The 15,745-nt window shown below is 43.5% G+C and overlaps 1 protein-coding gene across 3 annotated transcripts in view; it reads right to left on the bottom strand.

Moving 5' to 3' along the window:
- The window catches only part of tec (tec protein tyrosine kinase), a 35,928-nt gene that overhangs the window by 17,546 nt on the left and 2,637 nt on the right, over positions 1-15,745 (bottom strand). For 2 of the 3 annotated variants that reach the window (XM_061960842.1, XM_061960843.1), the window contains exons 2-7: positions 11,680-11,865; positions 10,704-10,808; positions 10,549-10,630; positions 9,200-9,355; positions 9,053-9,105; positions 7,406-7,587 (exon numbers count right to left, since the gene is read on the bottom strand). In XM_061960842.1, the coding sequence (XP_061816826.1) occupies positions 7,406-7,587; positions 9,053-9,105; positions 9,200-9,355; positions 10,549-10,630; positions 10,704-10,808; positions 11,680-11,817 (716 nt within the window). In that variant the 5' untranslated portion in view covers positions 11,818-11,865. The remainder of the gene's footprint in view (positions 1-7,405; positions 7,588-9,052; positions 9,106-9,199; positions 9,356-10,548; positions 10,631-10,703; positions 10,809-11,679; positions 11,866-15,745) is intronic. The other variant, XM_061960844.1, reaches the window with a different exon arrangement.

Raw genomic sequence — 15,745 nt, 5'->3', positions numbered from 1 at the left:
TTATGGAGCATCAAAAAGCAACTATACCATCTCTCAGGCACCGAAGCCTATGAGGTTGCGATGTCCATCCGAATTGATCATCCAGGCACAGATGAGCTGAGCTTAACCGATGAAGAAAGCTGCATCGACCATATCCTTTCCTTTATGCAATCTGATGATCTGTTTAATTCTAATGATGAGGGTATTGGTCGTTTGATGATATTGAATGATGTAATATTGAAGGTTATCAAAAAACGTGATTGTTTTGAATTGCCTGTTTTTGTTTCAAATGATGAGCCATCTTGTTCAAATGCACCACCCACACGCTCAGGTGATACTACATATCCACACACTAACCCCAGTACACACACCCACACAACCACACCAGATATGAAGCAGCTACAAGCCATGTATGAAGAACTAGGCAGGAAGTTACAGGAATGTGTGACTCCCATCACATCTTCTGGCCTGACAACCACAACTGACCCACACCTGAACAACCATGATGCAAATGACCCCCTAATGACTCAAAGAACCCCAGCACAAGTTGGCAGCCAGCCACGTCACCATAGTGATATTGAACCCACACCACGCCAAACCTCAGAGAGGTTGGTCTCCCTACAAGATCTTGCTTATCTCCAGCGAAAAGAGTACAGGATACATGGGGGCCAAATAAGTGACACTACATCTGACCTCAGCTACAACAGCTTATGCAAACAAATAGATGAAGGTCTCAGAGAGAAACACACTGAGGGTGAGGTCATTAGAGGGGTGCTCCGTACAATCAAACCTGGCAACTTCAGAGATATGTTGACAAACAAAGACGACCTGACTGTCACAGAACTCAAAAGCTTCCTCCAGTCACACCTAGGTGAGAAGGGATGCACAGAGCTCTTCCAGGACTTGATGTGTGCCAAGCAATATGAAAATGAGACACCACAGCAATTCTTGTATAGAATGATTGGCCTCAAACAAAAGATTATGTTCACTACTAAACAAACAAGCTCAGTAGTTAAGTATGATACCTCCACAATACAGTGCATATTCTTGAACACATTATGTCAGGGAATAGGAGAGAAGTATGATGATGTCAGGCGTGAGCTCAAGCCTCTCCTTGGTGACCCAACAGTATCTGATGAAGCTTTGCTGCGACAGGTGATAAAGACCACCACAGAGGAAAGTGAGAGAAAGCGCAGATTTGGTCGCAGCTCTGCCCGCAAAGTAAGTCAGGCCCATAGCACCCAGGCTGAACCTGAGGAGAAAGTTAAGAGTGAGGTAAAAGTCAACACTGTTAATAAAGATGACACAATACAGAGACTTAGCTCCCAGGTTGAAGCATTGACCCAGGCAATGGAGACCCTGAAACAGCTGGTCACACAGGCTCATGCACCAGATCAGCGCTGTACACCAACCTCTTACTGTGACCCTGAAAAGCCCAGAACTGAGAGAAAGACACAGAGACCCTATGGCTGCACACAATGTGTCGCCCAGTCCAATCCAAATTGCAACCACTGCTTTGCATGCGGAGAAGAAGGCCATCGTGCAGTTGGGTGCTTGAAGAAACAGAAACTGTCGGGAAACGGGGTGCGGTCAAGACAGAGGGACAACCTTTGACCGCTCCTGCACCCATGTCCCAACCCCAAACAGGCCTAAAACAAAAGCCAGTTAAAATCAGTGATGCCAACACAATACAATCTCAAAATACCTCACAGCCATGCAAGCTAGTAGCCCCACTCATTGGCCGCAAATCCCTGCTGAAATGTAGTATGGGTGGCTACGCTGTCACTGTCCTGCTGGACACAGGAGCCAATGTGAGCCTAATTGACCGCACGTGGAAGAACAAGTATCTACCTAGCCAAGATATTCGACCTCTCTGTGAGCTACTGGACAATGAGCTGAATGTTTCGGCAGTCACGGGTGATGAAGTGCCTTACGACGGATGGGTTGAAGTGGTGGTAAACCTGCAAGGCAATGATGATCCAGACTTATCCATCCGTGTACCCTTCCTAGTGAGTTGCCTGAAACTAGACAGACCATTAGTTGGTTTTAATGTAATCCAAGAACTCATTAAGAGTAATGAAGGCCGGCCTAAACTCATGTCCATTCTGTCTAACCTCCTTGCAGGTGCCATGGAGATTGATGATGTTAGTGCTGGGGCCATAGTGAGTTTTATTCGGACTCAGAACTCCCCAAAAGAGGAAAATGCTGCTGTAAAAGTGGGTTTCAAAGAGGTCACAATTTGTTCAGGTCAGGTAGTTCACATTAAGTGCAGGGTTCCAGCCAATATCAACCCCTCAGAGTCATTTGTGTTGTTTGAACCCAACCTTGACAGTGTACAGCTGGAGTCATTGAGCATTGGAGCAGGCTTAATGGAGATTCACCAGACAGACAGTTGTTTCATTAAAGTTCCAGTGTCAAACCACTCCCAACATGATGTGACCTTGCCAAGCTTCACAGTTCTAGGCATCATTGAGCCCATTGACAAAGTCATAGAGACAGACAGTCCCCACAGTGACCATAAGAGTATTCATGTTAACACTGTTGACTCCTCACCTCCCCCCAATTCTAATCAGGTCCCACCCACTGCAGACCTGTGGCACCCACCAGTGGATGTCAGTCATCTGACAGATGATCAACAAGAGGAGGTGAAACAAATGTTGATGGAGGAATCAGGAGCTTTTGCTCGCAATGATGGTGACATTGGGAACATCCCAACCCTCCATATGACCATCAGTCTGAAAGATGACATTCCAGTCCAAAAAACATATTCATCCATTCCCAAACCACTCTATCAAGAGGTCAAACAGTACATCCAAGAGCTGCTTGCAAAGGGCTGGATCGTCAAGTCAAAATCACCCTTTGCAGCACCTGTTGTCTGTGTCAGAAAACGTGATGGATCTCTAAGATTGTGTATTGATTACAGGCAGTTGAACCAGAAAACAGTGCCAGATCGCCACCCACTGCCTCGCATCCAGGATCTCTTGGACACCCTGGGCGGCCACAGCTGGTTCACCATTCTTGACCAAGGCAAAGCCTATCATCAGGGCTACATAGCTGAAGGATCCCGCCACATGACAGCCTTCATATCGCCTTGGGGTCTATATGAGTGGGTGAGAATACCGTTTGGTCTCAGCAATGCCCCTGCTGCTTTCCAACGCAGCATGGAGGAGATGCTTGTCACCTTGCGTGACGACTGCTGTATTCCTTACCTTGACGACATCCTCTGCTACTCCAAGACCTTTGCTGATCATGTCGATGCAATGCGTCGTGTCCTGAGAGCCCTGCAACGTTATGGAGTCAAGCTGCGACCCACAAAATGTGAGTTGTTCAAACCAGAGGTCAGGTATGTGGGGAGGTTAGTGTCAGCTAATGGGGTGAGAATAGACCCAAAAGACATCGAGGCTGTAATGTCACTGAGGGAGAAAAGACCCACTACAGTGGGGGATGTCCGTAAACTGTTAGGTTTTCTGAGTTACTATAGGATGTACATTCAAGATTTCTCCCGCATCGCTAAGCCAATATATGGGCTGCTACAAGTGAAAGGAAATCCTGATGCAACACAGGGGAAGATAAAGAAAGGTAAAGGAGCACAGTTGCCTTCAAAGACCCCCATACAGTGGACTGATTGTCACCAGACCATCCTCGAGCAGCTCATTAACGTCCTGTCACACCCACCTACACTAGCATACCCTGACTTTGAACTTCCCTTTACACTACACACAGACGCCTGTCAGCAGGGACTCTGTGCAGTCTTGTAACAGCGACAGAGTGGAAAGCTGAAAGTCATTGCATATGGTTCAAGGATATTGACCCCCGCTGAAAAGAACTATAACTTTCACTCTGGAAAGCTGGAGTTCTTAGCCTTAAAGTGGGCGGTATGTGAAAAATTCAGGGATTATCTGTTTTACGCCCCATCCTTCACAGTGTATACAGACAATAATCCACTAACATACGTGATGAGTACTGCAAAGCTGAACGCCACAGGCTACAGATGGGTTGGAGAGCTTGCTGACTTCAGATTCAACCTAAAGTACAGGCCAGGAAAAGTCAATGTGGATGCTGACACACTGTCTCGTCTCCCACTGGACATAAACCGTTTTGTTGAGGAGTGTACTGAAGAGCTCGACAGAGATGCAATACATGCTACTTGGGAAGGAAGTGAGGCTGCAAAAAGGTATGACATTGCCTATGTTGCTTCTCTTAACCTGGCCCAAAGTTCAGAGTCTCAAGTTAAGTCCCCAGTACCGACCATCAGCCAAAGTGAACTAATCAGATCTCAGAGGCAGGATGCAGCCATCAGTGAGATAATCAAGCTGAAACAGACAAAAACAGCACTGACAAATGAGGACAGGAAGAAAGCAGGTGGCCCTGTGAAAAGACTCATGCATGAGTGGGGTAAACTGTATATGGAATGTGGCCTACTGTACAGGAGTGCAGGGGGTCGACAGCAGCTTGTCCTACCTTCTGAATATCGGCCCCTTGTAATGAAGCATCTCCATGATGACATGGCTCATCTAGGATCAGAGCGAGTCATTGGGCTGGCAAGAGATCGTTTCTATTGGCCCTTCATGAAAAAGGACATTGAGGTTTATGTCACAAAACAGTGCCCCTGTATCAAGAAAAAGAAACCTGTGGTCCATGATAGAGCACCAATGGGCAGTATCACGACCAGTGCACCTCTTGAGCTTGTGTCTATCGATTACATGCACTTGGAGCAAAGCAAGGGTGGATACGAATACATCTTAGTAGTCATAGACCACTTCACCAGATTTGCCCAAGCATATCCAACACGAAACAAGTCAGGCAGAACAGCTGCAGAGAAAATATTTAATGACTTCATCCCTCGGTTTGGTTTTTTATCCAAATTGCACCATGATCAAGGCAGAGAGTTCGAGAACTCCCTGTTTAAGACCCTTCAGCAACTGTCTGGGGTGGGACACTCTAGGACAACCCCGTACCATCCACAGGGAAACCCTGCCGAGAGATTCAATCGGACGTTGCTTCAGATGTTGAGAACACTGCAAGAGGAGAAAAAGAGCAACTGGAAGGATCATTTACCACAGGTGGTGCACGCATACAACTGCACTAGACACGAGGCCACAGGTTTCTCACCTCACTACCTCATGTTTGGGCGCCACCCCCGCCTCCCTGTTGATCTGCTCTTTGGTCTGTCCTCTGAAGAGGAGGGTGAAACACCCCAAGGGTACGCCGACAAATGGGCTGTGAGAATGAAAGAGGCCTACCGCATTGCATCTAAGAACAGTCAGCAGTCCAGTGCACGAGGCAAGAGACGATATGACCTTCATGTGAAGGGGATTGTTCTACAGCCTGGTGACAGGGTTTTAGTTCGCAACATGAGTGAGAGAGGAGGCCCAGGAAAGCTCAGGTCCTACTGGGAACAAACGGTAAACATTGTTAAGGAACAAATAAATGACAGCCCTGTTTACAAAGTGTCTCCAGAGACAGGTGGTGGCAAAGTCCGTACTCTACATAGGAATCTCCTCCACCTTGTAAACGACTTACCTGTGAGTGTGGCTGAACAGTCAAAGAACCAAGCACCGACTAAAGAGAGACAAAGGAATAGGAGTCAGGTTGAAAGGAATGCAGAGAGAGAGACATTCCAAAGCAGCGCTTCATCTGACTCTGATGAAGATGGCCCAAGACCACAGTACTGGCTCAGAGTATCAAGGCCAGCCGAGTCACAAAGGTCAAATATAACAACCACCCATGTGCCTAATAGAAACCATGTTACTTCTCCATCCTTACATGAACAAGCAAGGATGACCACACAAGCAGGAGAGCACAGACAGCCTCCCAGCTTCACAGCAGAGGAACCTGAACTGATGGAGCAAGAACAATCCAGTGAACATGAATATGAACAGAATGCTGAAAATGAACATTGCCAACCCAGATATGACACTAACCAGGACAGTCCTACTTCCTCTCAGTGTGGTTCAGTCAGGAGACCAGTGCGAGTCAGGAGACCACCCAGGACACTGACTTACGAGTCTCTTGGTCAGCCATCCTACCAGTCAATTGGGTCAGTCAACAATATTGGACTTTGTGGGCCGCAGACATTGCCAGCATGGGGAATACAGTCAGGCCCAACACCACATTACCCACCCTATCCCACACTATACCCAACACTGCCATACACCGTCATGATGCCATACATTGTACCTTCCTTTGCATACTAACATACAAGTTTTGATTAGAAAAAAAAAAAGTGTATTGAAAAGAGTATTTTGTTTTGAATGCCGGGAGTCATTTTCTTTGTCGGGGAGCGTGTGACCCACCCATAATGTGTCACATTTTTGTGTTGATATATTTATTTTATTTTATGGTTTGAATTCGTTTTTGGAGCTGTCATTCCACATTTATCAATATTCACGTTGGTCAGTAGGGGGCAGCAGGGCGTTTCTTCCTAATTGAATGCGATCACCTACAGACCGGAAGTGTCTTGTCATTCTGACGAGAGCGACCAGTCTGTGACCAACTGAAACGTTCTGTGTGCTTTTTTTCCTCCTGTATAACAGGTTAGTTTTGGTAAAACAACTCACTGAATAATATCCATGTTTTTTTTCTAAGTTTGGGTACACATTGTGATGGTGGAGCCTAACTCTAAAGTGTTTGTGAGTTGTAGTTTGTATTTGTGAATGAATCCGGTGTACAGCTGTATTAATCAATACAAAATGGCGACGTGAGTGCGCAATGTTTATATAGGAACTTCTGATCCTAATTCAGACTCCCCAAATTAGAGCTCCCGTTTTCTTATTGATTTCATATGTATATTTGTATAATGTGTGTGTTCTGAAATAGGTTTTACATGCTATTTTGTTATGTTTAGACATGGTTATATAAGTTAAGCTCTCAGGAATGGTCAATGAACATTTCAAGTACAGTAACTTAAAGCTGCTATATAAGAAGAAGAATATGAAGAAAAGTAAAGTATTTAAATGAATGTTGCTAAATTGTGCATTAAGTTAAAGGTGAATATTCCTGAGAAAGACAAGACAGTGAAATAATGTCTAATTGAGCACTATATTGTATGTTTTGGAGTGATGATGTGGATATGTGAAAATATATGGCAAAGGCATACAGTATTGTTATGGTAATTATAACTCCAGTGATACAGTAACAGTTTAATGATAGTTTATTGAGTGTTTTAATGAAAATAGAGATGAAGATAAAGTAAAAGACATTGACATGATAATACAAAGTGACAAAATATATGGGAAATTAAGTGAATTGTGGATTTGTAAATTCTGACGAGAGCGACCAGTCTGTGACCAACTGAAACGGTCTGTGTGCTTTTTTTCCTCCTGTATAACAGGACAATATTATCTGACTGCTTGTCCTGGCTACCTGGGACCTGCAACATACTCACTATGAGACACTATATGGCACTGTATGTGTTAAGTCGTACCCTTGCTGGTTGCGTGCTTTGAACCAGTTGAGGTCGCAGCGCTCCACGATCACATACTCGCCTCCTTGGACCAGCTGCAGGTCGTGCGGCTCGCTGCCCGCAAAGTCATACAGTGCCACCACGATCTCCTCCAGAGCGTCGCCATCTTCCTCATCCACCTCGGGAGGAAGCATCCGCTGGCACTGTGGAGGAACGGCAGAGTTAGACTGCGAGTGTGTGTGTGTGTGTGTGTGTGTGTGTGCGTGCGTGTACTGTAGGTAGTGATGGGCAAGTTACTTGGAAAATGCATTAAACTAAGCTTCAGGTTACTCTCCATTAAATGTAGCTAAGCTATAGAGGAAGCTATCCCAAGAGAATTGTAACAAGCGACACTACAAGCTACATGGCAAAAGTACTTTGCTATATCAAATCGTGTGTGTGTATATATATATATATATATATATATGTATGTATGTATGTGTGTGTGTGTGTGTGTGTGTATATATCTGTATGTATATATATGAACAAAGTGGTTGGGGAGAGGGAAGTTAGGCCTTCCCTGCTTAGGCTGCTGCCACTGCGACCCGACTTCGGATAAGCGGAAGAAGATGGATGGATGGATGGATGTATATATATATATATATACATACACATGTTTATGTATATATACATATTATATGTGTATATATATGATCCCCAGTATGACATGCAATGTTAATGTACCCGGGAGTGGACAAATGGACCCAATAACAACTACCTACAAGGGTCTCCGCACCGCACTGTATGTATTTATTTTAGTTTGCATTTTCTTTGGCCCACCCCTATAATTGTATTAATTTTCTCAGCCCTGTAGTAAAAAAAACAGCATCTAGCGATATATTGACAAAAAAGAACACAACACAATGACTTGTGTATTGTTTGGGAACAGTTGGTAATGGTTATGTGCAGTAAAACTTTTCATGAACTCAACTCACCTTAATTTTGTATTCCTAAATTTGTGTTGGACGTCTTAGATGAAGAGAGCAGTTATGATTTTGGTTTACGGAGTAAACAACTACAAACTAAGGTTTTGGGCATTGTTTTCTCTAAACGCATACTTTTGTCTAAATATGGCCAAGGACGCACACATGTGTGGGTTTCCTGCACGTCATCTTCATCACTAAAGGAAAAATCTAATCTGCGGGAAAGAATCCCTCTGACTTTTCCAGTACATTTCTTTTTTTTTTTAAATGGTCAGCTTGAAGCGTCCCTCTGTCTCGGACTCCCTCATCGCCATGTATCATGAGTGCGTGTCTGTTACGATTTTGCTTCGTGGTTTCGATGACCCGCCTTATCTTGCCTCTGATTGGCCAGTCCATAATGTTTTGACCTAACCTTAGGCAATTGTGACTCAATAAACGAACACCAACCAATCATCATGGATTTTCTCTGTATGTATGGATGGATGTTCTCATTCATCCAGGTCATTGTATTTTCTCCTTTTTTTTTTTTTTGGCCTGATTCGCAGTCCATTTTCTCTCTTTGTAGCTTGTAGCTTTGATGTAAGCTACAAGCTACAATTGTCTACTTAGCTACTGGGAAATGTAGCTAAGCTACATAGCTTAGCCACATGTAGCTTGTTACTGCCCATCACTGACTGTGCGTGTGTGTGTGTGTGTTAGCGGTTACCCTCCCATCTTTGCCTTCCTCTGCGGGAATCGGGGGTAGCGGCTTCCTGGAAGCTAGAAAAGGGGAATAGAAACCAACAGCATTGCAATGAACTTTTGACCTCTGAACTTTTTTGTGCAACACTTAAATAAACGCACGCATCCGTACCATCCCCGAAAAGGTTGTACTCTTCGCAACCAGGGGCCTGCTTCTCCTCCTGGCGGCAGCAGAGCCACGCCCCCTCACACCAGAACTGAGGGTGGAACTTGGTCAGGATCTCCTGGTTGTCTCGGATCTCTGAGGGCGCGCACACACACACACACACTGCAAAAAGTCAGTGTTCAAAAACAAGAAAAAAAATACAAAAATTAGGGGTATTTTATTTGAACTAAGCAAAATTATCTGCCGATAGAACAAGAAAATTTGACTTGTCAAGACTTTCCAAAACAAGTGAAATTAGCTAACCTCAATGAACCCAAAAATCAATCAATCAATCAATCAATCAATGTATATTTATATAGCCCTAAATCACAAGTGTCTCAAAGGGCTGCACAAGCCACAACGACATCCGCGGTACAGAGCCCACATAAGGGCAAGGAAAAACCCACAACCCCGATGGGACGTCGATGTGAATGACTATGAGAAACCTTGGAGAGGACCGCATATGTGGGTGACATGTTTTGCTCAATATAGGTCAGTGGTTCTCAACCTTTTTTCAGTGATGTACCCCCTGTGAATTTTTTTTTTATTTCAAGTACCCCCTAATCATAGCAAAGCATTTTTGGTTGAAAAAAAAGAGATAAAGAAGTAAAATACGGCACTATGTCATCAGTTTATGATTTATTAAATTGTATAACAGTGCAAAATATTGTTCATTTGTAGTGGTCTTTCTTGAACTTTTTGGAAAAAAGATATAAAAATAACTAAAAACTTGTTGAAAAATAAACAAGTGATTCAATTATAAATAAAGATTTCTACACATAGAAGTAACCATCAACTTAAAGTGCCCTCTTTGGGGATTGTAATAGAGATCCATCTGGATTCATGAACTTAATTCTAAACATTTCTTCACAAAAAAAGAAATCTTTAACATCAATATTTATGGAACATGTCAACAAAAAATCTAGCTGTCAACACTGAATATTGCATTGTTGCATTTCTTTTCACAGTTCTTCTTGACAGACATTTAAAAAAAATCTCACGTACCCCTTGGCATACCTTCAAGTACCCCCAGGGGTACGCGTACCCCCATTTGAGAACCACTGATATAGGTCATCAAATCTCAGCAACAAGCTGTAATATCTTACTGAGATCATTTAGGACCAAAACCCTTAAAACAAGTAAAACACTCGAACATAAAATCAGCTTAGTGAGAAGAATTAACTTATCAGACAGAAAATAAGCAAATATCACCCTTATTTGAGATATTTAATCTTACTTAGATTTCAGTTTTTGCAGTGCACACAGGTCTGCACTGTAGCTGTGTTAGCACCACCTAGTGGTTCAAGCAAACTGACCCTCTTTAATGTGCTGAATCCATAACGTCCTGCTCTCCTGGCTCGGTGTGAACACATAGAGTGTGTTGGTGTCGTGCACCACCTATGCACATGTACATTTTATGAGTTTACATAAGCTGCCTTTTAGCCTTTTTTTGCCTTGTGATTGTGCGTACCTGGAAGGGGTATTTATAATGGCAGGGGTTGATCCCCCCAACATCTTTGACGATCTCCACACACCTGATGCGACTCAGCTGGATGGAGCCTCTGCAATACTTTTTCTGCAAAAGACAACTTAAAGTTCATGCACTGGTACCTCAACTTAAGAGTGTTTGGGGAAAAAAAGAGCTGACTGCTGTCCGTGAGCAAATGTTTGAGTTCCGAACATCCCCGCCATTAGTTGGTGTAGATTAGAAAATGTCACAGAGAACCCCGTAAGAGCCGCCCAAAACATCTGGTTTTACTCGCTAGGGATGGACATAACTTTGTTTTCCAACCATGAGAGCGAAGAAAGTGGATGTGAAGGACAGTGCTGGGAAAAAGAAATGTATGATATTCACGGATATAAATTTGAGCGTTTCACTGATATTCTGCACCATACTGAAGCAGAATAAGTCTAACACCAGCCAAGAATGTCTAAATAATTTCCAAACAATGAAAATGTATCCATTGAAATACGGAGAGGCTGCTGATGGTGTATTTGACGGAGAAGCAGCTAGAAGGAGATTTCGTATAAGTCCAAGGTAAGTCCTGTAAATTATTATTACACTACTTTATAAAACTATACCGTAGTTGTGAGTAGTTACTTCTATTGTATTAGTGTCCAGGGTCTACCCCGCCTTCAGCCCGAATGCAGCTGAGATAGGCTCCAGCACCGCCCGCGACCCCGAAAGGGACAAGCGGTAGAAAATGGATGGATGGGATAGTTTCACACAATATTTTGTATCTAAATGTTTGTATTTCTTTTTAAAGGGCATGTTACATGTTAAAATTGTGCTGTTCTGGGAGAGCCAAGCACTGATGAAATTGATTCCACTTTATTTCAGATACAAGTGTTTTGATTCAAGAGCGGCGTCACAGAACCAATTAAGCTCGTAAGTTGAGCTACTACTCTTAACGTATGTGACTGTGAAATAAAGAAAAAGTCATGACCTCTGCCCTGCCGTCATAGTAGCTCAGGCTGCTCTTGGTGAGGACAAACAGCCTCTCCTTGTAGTTGAGCGGAGATGTCCTCCTCTTTTGCTGCGAACGCTTGATCAGCGTCTCCTTCAAGAGGGGCTCGGCGCTCATCCTGGCTCATCACAGCGTCATCCCAGAAGACACGGGACTGTAGCTGAGCTGTCGGGACAAACAATGAGTTTACTGGTTCTATGTGAAGCAGAAATGTGACAACAACAGAACACAACTTTTTTTTTGTTTAGCCCTCAACAGTTACTTATTTAACCAATAGCAACTAAACCATTACCTGACTTGATTAGCAGCTTGATGACTCAACATATAGTAACTATCTGACACCTAGTAGTTGGCACTATTAAAGCAGTAAAATTATCATCTTTAGGAGATCAGATGCTGCTGGCAAGCACAGCAGCGACACCACGAGTAGCTACAACAACTACATACAGTGCATCCGGAAAGTACTCACAACATTTCACTTTTTCCACATTTTGTTATGTTACAGCCTTATTCCAAAATATAATAAATTCATTTTTGGCCTCAATATTCTACAGACAATACCCCATAATTACAATTTTCAAAAGTTTTTTAAATAATTATTTGCAAATGTATTAAAAATAAAAAACAAAGAAATCACATGTACATATTCCAGTGGCGGGCCGTGCGTTTCCCACCTAGGCCTTCAGTGATGTCCGACTTCAATGATTACCTCTCAAAATACCATCATTTATGTCACGACATGACCATTGCTGGAGAAATCTTATACAGAAACATATTTACGCACTACTGCGCATTGAATTACCTCAACAGTGTACAAAACAGGCTATTTTCTGGCGCGTTTAAAAATCAATAAACCCACATCAGCAATTAAAACAAATCTTTTGTGGTACTGTCAAAATTAAAATTGTAAAAAAAACATTAAACGTGAACATTGAACTGACAATTTGTAGCACCCATTCAACGCCGTATAAGCCAGTGGTACCACTCGTAGTTGGAAATTTGAGTGGAAGTGGCGGGCATTTCCCCATTTCATCGCCGAGACAGCGCAGCGAGCTTCCGGGGTTGGCTGATGTCGTCTCACAAGATGTAGTTTTTCTTAAAGGGGAACATTATCACCAGACCTATGTAAGCGTCAATATATACCTTGATGTTGCAGAAAAAAAGACCATATATTTTTTAACCGATTTCCGAACTCTAAATGGGTGAATTTTGGCGAATTAAACGCCTTTCTAATATTCGCTCTCGGAGCGATGACGTCACAACATCGGGAAGCAATCCGCCATTTTCTCAAACACCGAGTCAAATCAGCTCTGTTATTTTCCGTTTTTTCGACTGTTTTCCGTACCTTGAAGACATCATGCCTCGTCGGTGTGTTGTCGGAGGGTGTAACAACACGAACAGGGACGGATTCAAGTTGCACCAGTGGCCCAAAGATGCGAAAGTGGCAAGAAATTGGACGTTTGTTCCGCACACTTTACCGACGAAAGCTATGCTACGACAGAGATGGCAAGAATGTGTGGATATCCTGCGACACTCAAAGCAGATGCATTTCCAACGATAAAGTCAAAGAAATCTGCCGCCAGACCCCCATTGAATCTGCCGGAGTGTGTGAGCAATTCAGGGACAAAGGGCCTCGGTAGCACGGCAAGCAATGGCGGCAGTTTGTTCCCGCAGACGAGCGAGCTAAACCCCCTGGATGTCTTGGCTCACACCGTCCCTTATGCCACCGAAGAAGATCAAGAGAAGAATATCGACCCTAGCTTCCCTGGCCTGCTGACATCAACTCCAAAACTGGACAGATCAGCTTTCAGGAAAAGAGAGCGGATGAGGGTATGTCTACAGGATATATTAATTGATGAAAATTGGGCTGTCTGCACTCTCAAAGTGCATGTTGTTGCCAAATGTATTTCATATGCTGTAAACCTAGTTCATAGTTGTTAGTTTCCTTTAATGCCAAACAAACACATACCAATCGTTGGTTAGAAGGTGATCGCCGAATTCGTCCTCGCTTTCTCCCGTGTCGCTGGCTGTCGTGTCGTTTTCGTCGGTTTCGCTTGCATACGGTTCAAACCGATATGGCTCAATAGCTTCAGCTTCTTCTTCAATTTCGTTTTCGCTACCTGCCTGCACACTACAACCATCCGTTTCAATACATGCGTAATCTGTTGAATCGCTTAAGCCGCTGAAATCCGAGTCTGAATCCGAGCTAATGTCGCTATAGCTTGCTGTTCTATGCGTCATGTTTATCTGTGTTGGCATCACTATGTGACGTCACAGGAAAATGGACGGGTGTATATAACGATGGTTAAAATCAGGCACTTTGAAGCTTTTTTTTTTAGGGATATTGCGTGATGGGTAAAATTTTGAAAAAAACTTCGAAAAGTAAAATAAGCCACTGGGAACTGATTTTTAATGGTTTTAACCCTTCTGAAATTGTGATAATGTTCCCCTTTAAAATATCCTTCTTGAAAATGGCCTTGCAAATATATATCTGCCACCTAATCAACATTTTGTTCTCCTTCTAAGTGGGTTAAAAAAGTGAGTATTGGTGATTTCTCTGCTAGCGCGATATTGCTACGGCGCAACACTTTAGCTTAACAATTTAGCTTCCTGCTAAATTGCAACTTGTGATACTCACTTTGGAATGACAAGTGAGTATCCAATCACAGTCTCGTTAACATCAGGCTACCTAGATAGGCTACTGTCAACAACTCGTGATCTGATTGGCTTTTGCAATTATCTATCAACTGTGTGTGCCCGTTCACTTACAGTGCACAGACATTGTTGATTCTGAAGGCCCCGGGGCAGATTTCGTACAGCCTAGCAACATAAGCTAGCTAAATTCTGATTGGATACAAACGCCATAACCTAAAAACAACAGCACTGGAATGAGCAAACGTTCCGCAGAAATCAATGGTAAACTTTTACAACTGTGCCATCAGCAGTGTCCTCACTTACGGCTTTTTAGTGAGGTTTGCTAGCTGCACTAAAGCGAACCAACAGGCCCTCCAGCGAGTGGTTAAAGCGGTGGGGAAAATTACAAGGACGATACTCCCAGAGATGAGTGCCATGTACACAACTCGCTGCCTAAAGCGAGTACACAACATCCTGAAGGACAGATACCACCCAGCACATGGCCTCTTCAACCTGCTACCCTCTGGAAGGAGGTATAGATCGATTCGCGCCAGGACCACCAGAATGTCTCACAGTCTGTATCCCCAGGCTGTGAGACTGCTAAATGAACAGCCTGCCCCTTTGCTGCCCCGGACCATCTTATTACCTCACTCTTCACCACCTCAATAATTGTGCTCTGAACATTGCATTGCTGCAACATCAACGTAACACCCATCAGACATCTGACTGTTCCCACCCCCACGTCTCTCTTATCGCGATCTTCCTGACAATGCTAAAATGTAAACTATGGTCAACCTGCACATCAATGCAGTTTCTATGCCGCTGGACAAAGCTCAAACAAAATCTCGTTGACATGTATGACTTTAAGTGTTATTATGACAATGACAATAAAAGGAATTGATTGATTGATTGATTGATAATATTCTACTCAGCGGCCTAGTGGTTAGAGTGTCCGCCCTGAGATCAGTAGGTTGTGAGTTCAAACCCCGGCCGAGTCATACCAAAGACTATAAAAATGGGACCCATTACCTCCCGGCTTGGCACTCAGCATCAAGGGTTGGAATTGGGGGTTAAATTACCAAAATGATTCCCAAGCGTGGCCACCGCTGCTGCTCACTGCTCCCCTCACCTCCCAGTGGGTGAACAAGGGGATGGGTCAGATTCAGAGGACAAATTTCACCACACCTAGTGTGTGTGTGTGACAATTAGGGATGTCCGATAATGGCTTTTTTGCCGATATCCGATATTCCGATATTGTCCAACTTTTAATTACCGATACCGATATCAACCGATACCGATATATACAGTTGTGGAATTAACACATTGTTATGCCTAATTTGGACAACCAGGTATGGTGAAGATGAGGTCCTTTTAAAAAAATAAAAATAAAATAAGATAAATACATTTAAAA

Source organism: Nerophis lumbriciformis, linkage group LG05 (assembly GCF_033978685.3).
Source record: "Nerophis lumbriciformis linkage group LG05, RoL_Nlum_v2.1, whole genome shotgun sequence".
Taxonomy (NCBI): domain Eukaryota; kingdom Metazoa; phylum Chordata; class Actinopteri; order Syngnathiformes; family Syngnathidae; genus Nerophis; species Nerophis lumbriciformis.
The sequence above is the reverse complement of the archived record's forward strand: the minus strand, read 5'-3'. Positions and strand labels throughout refer to the sequence as shown.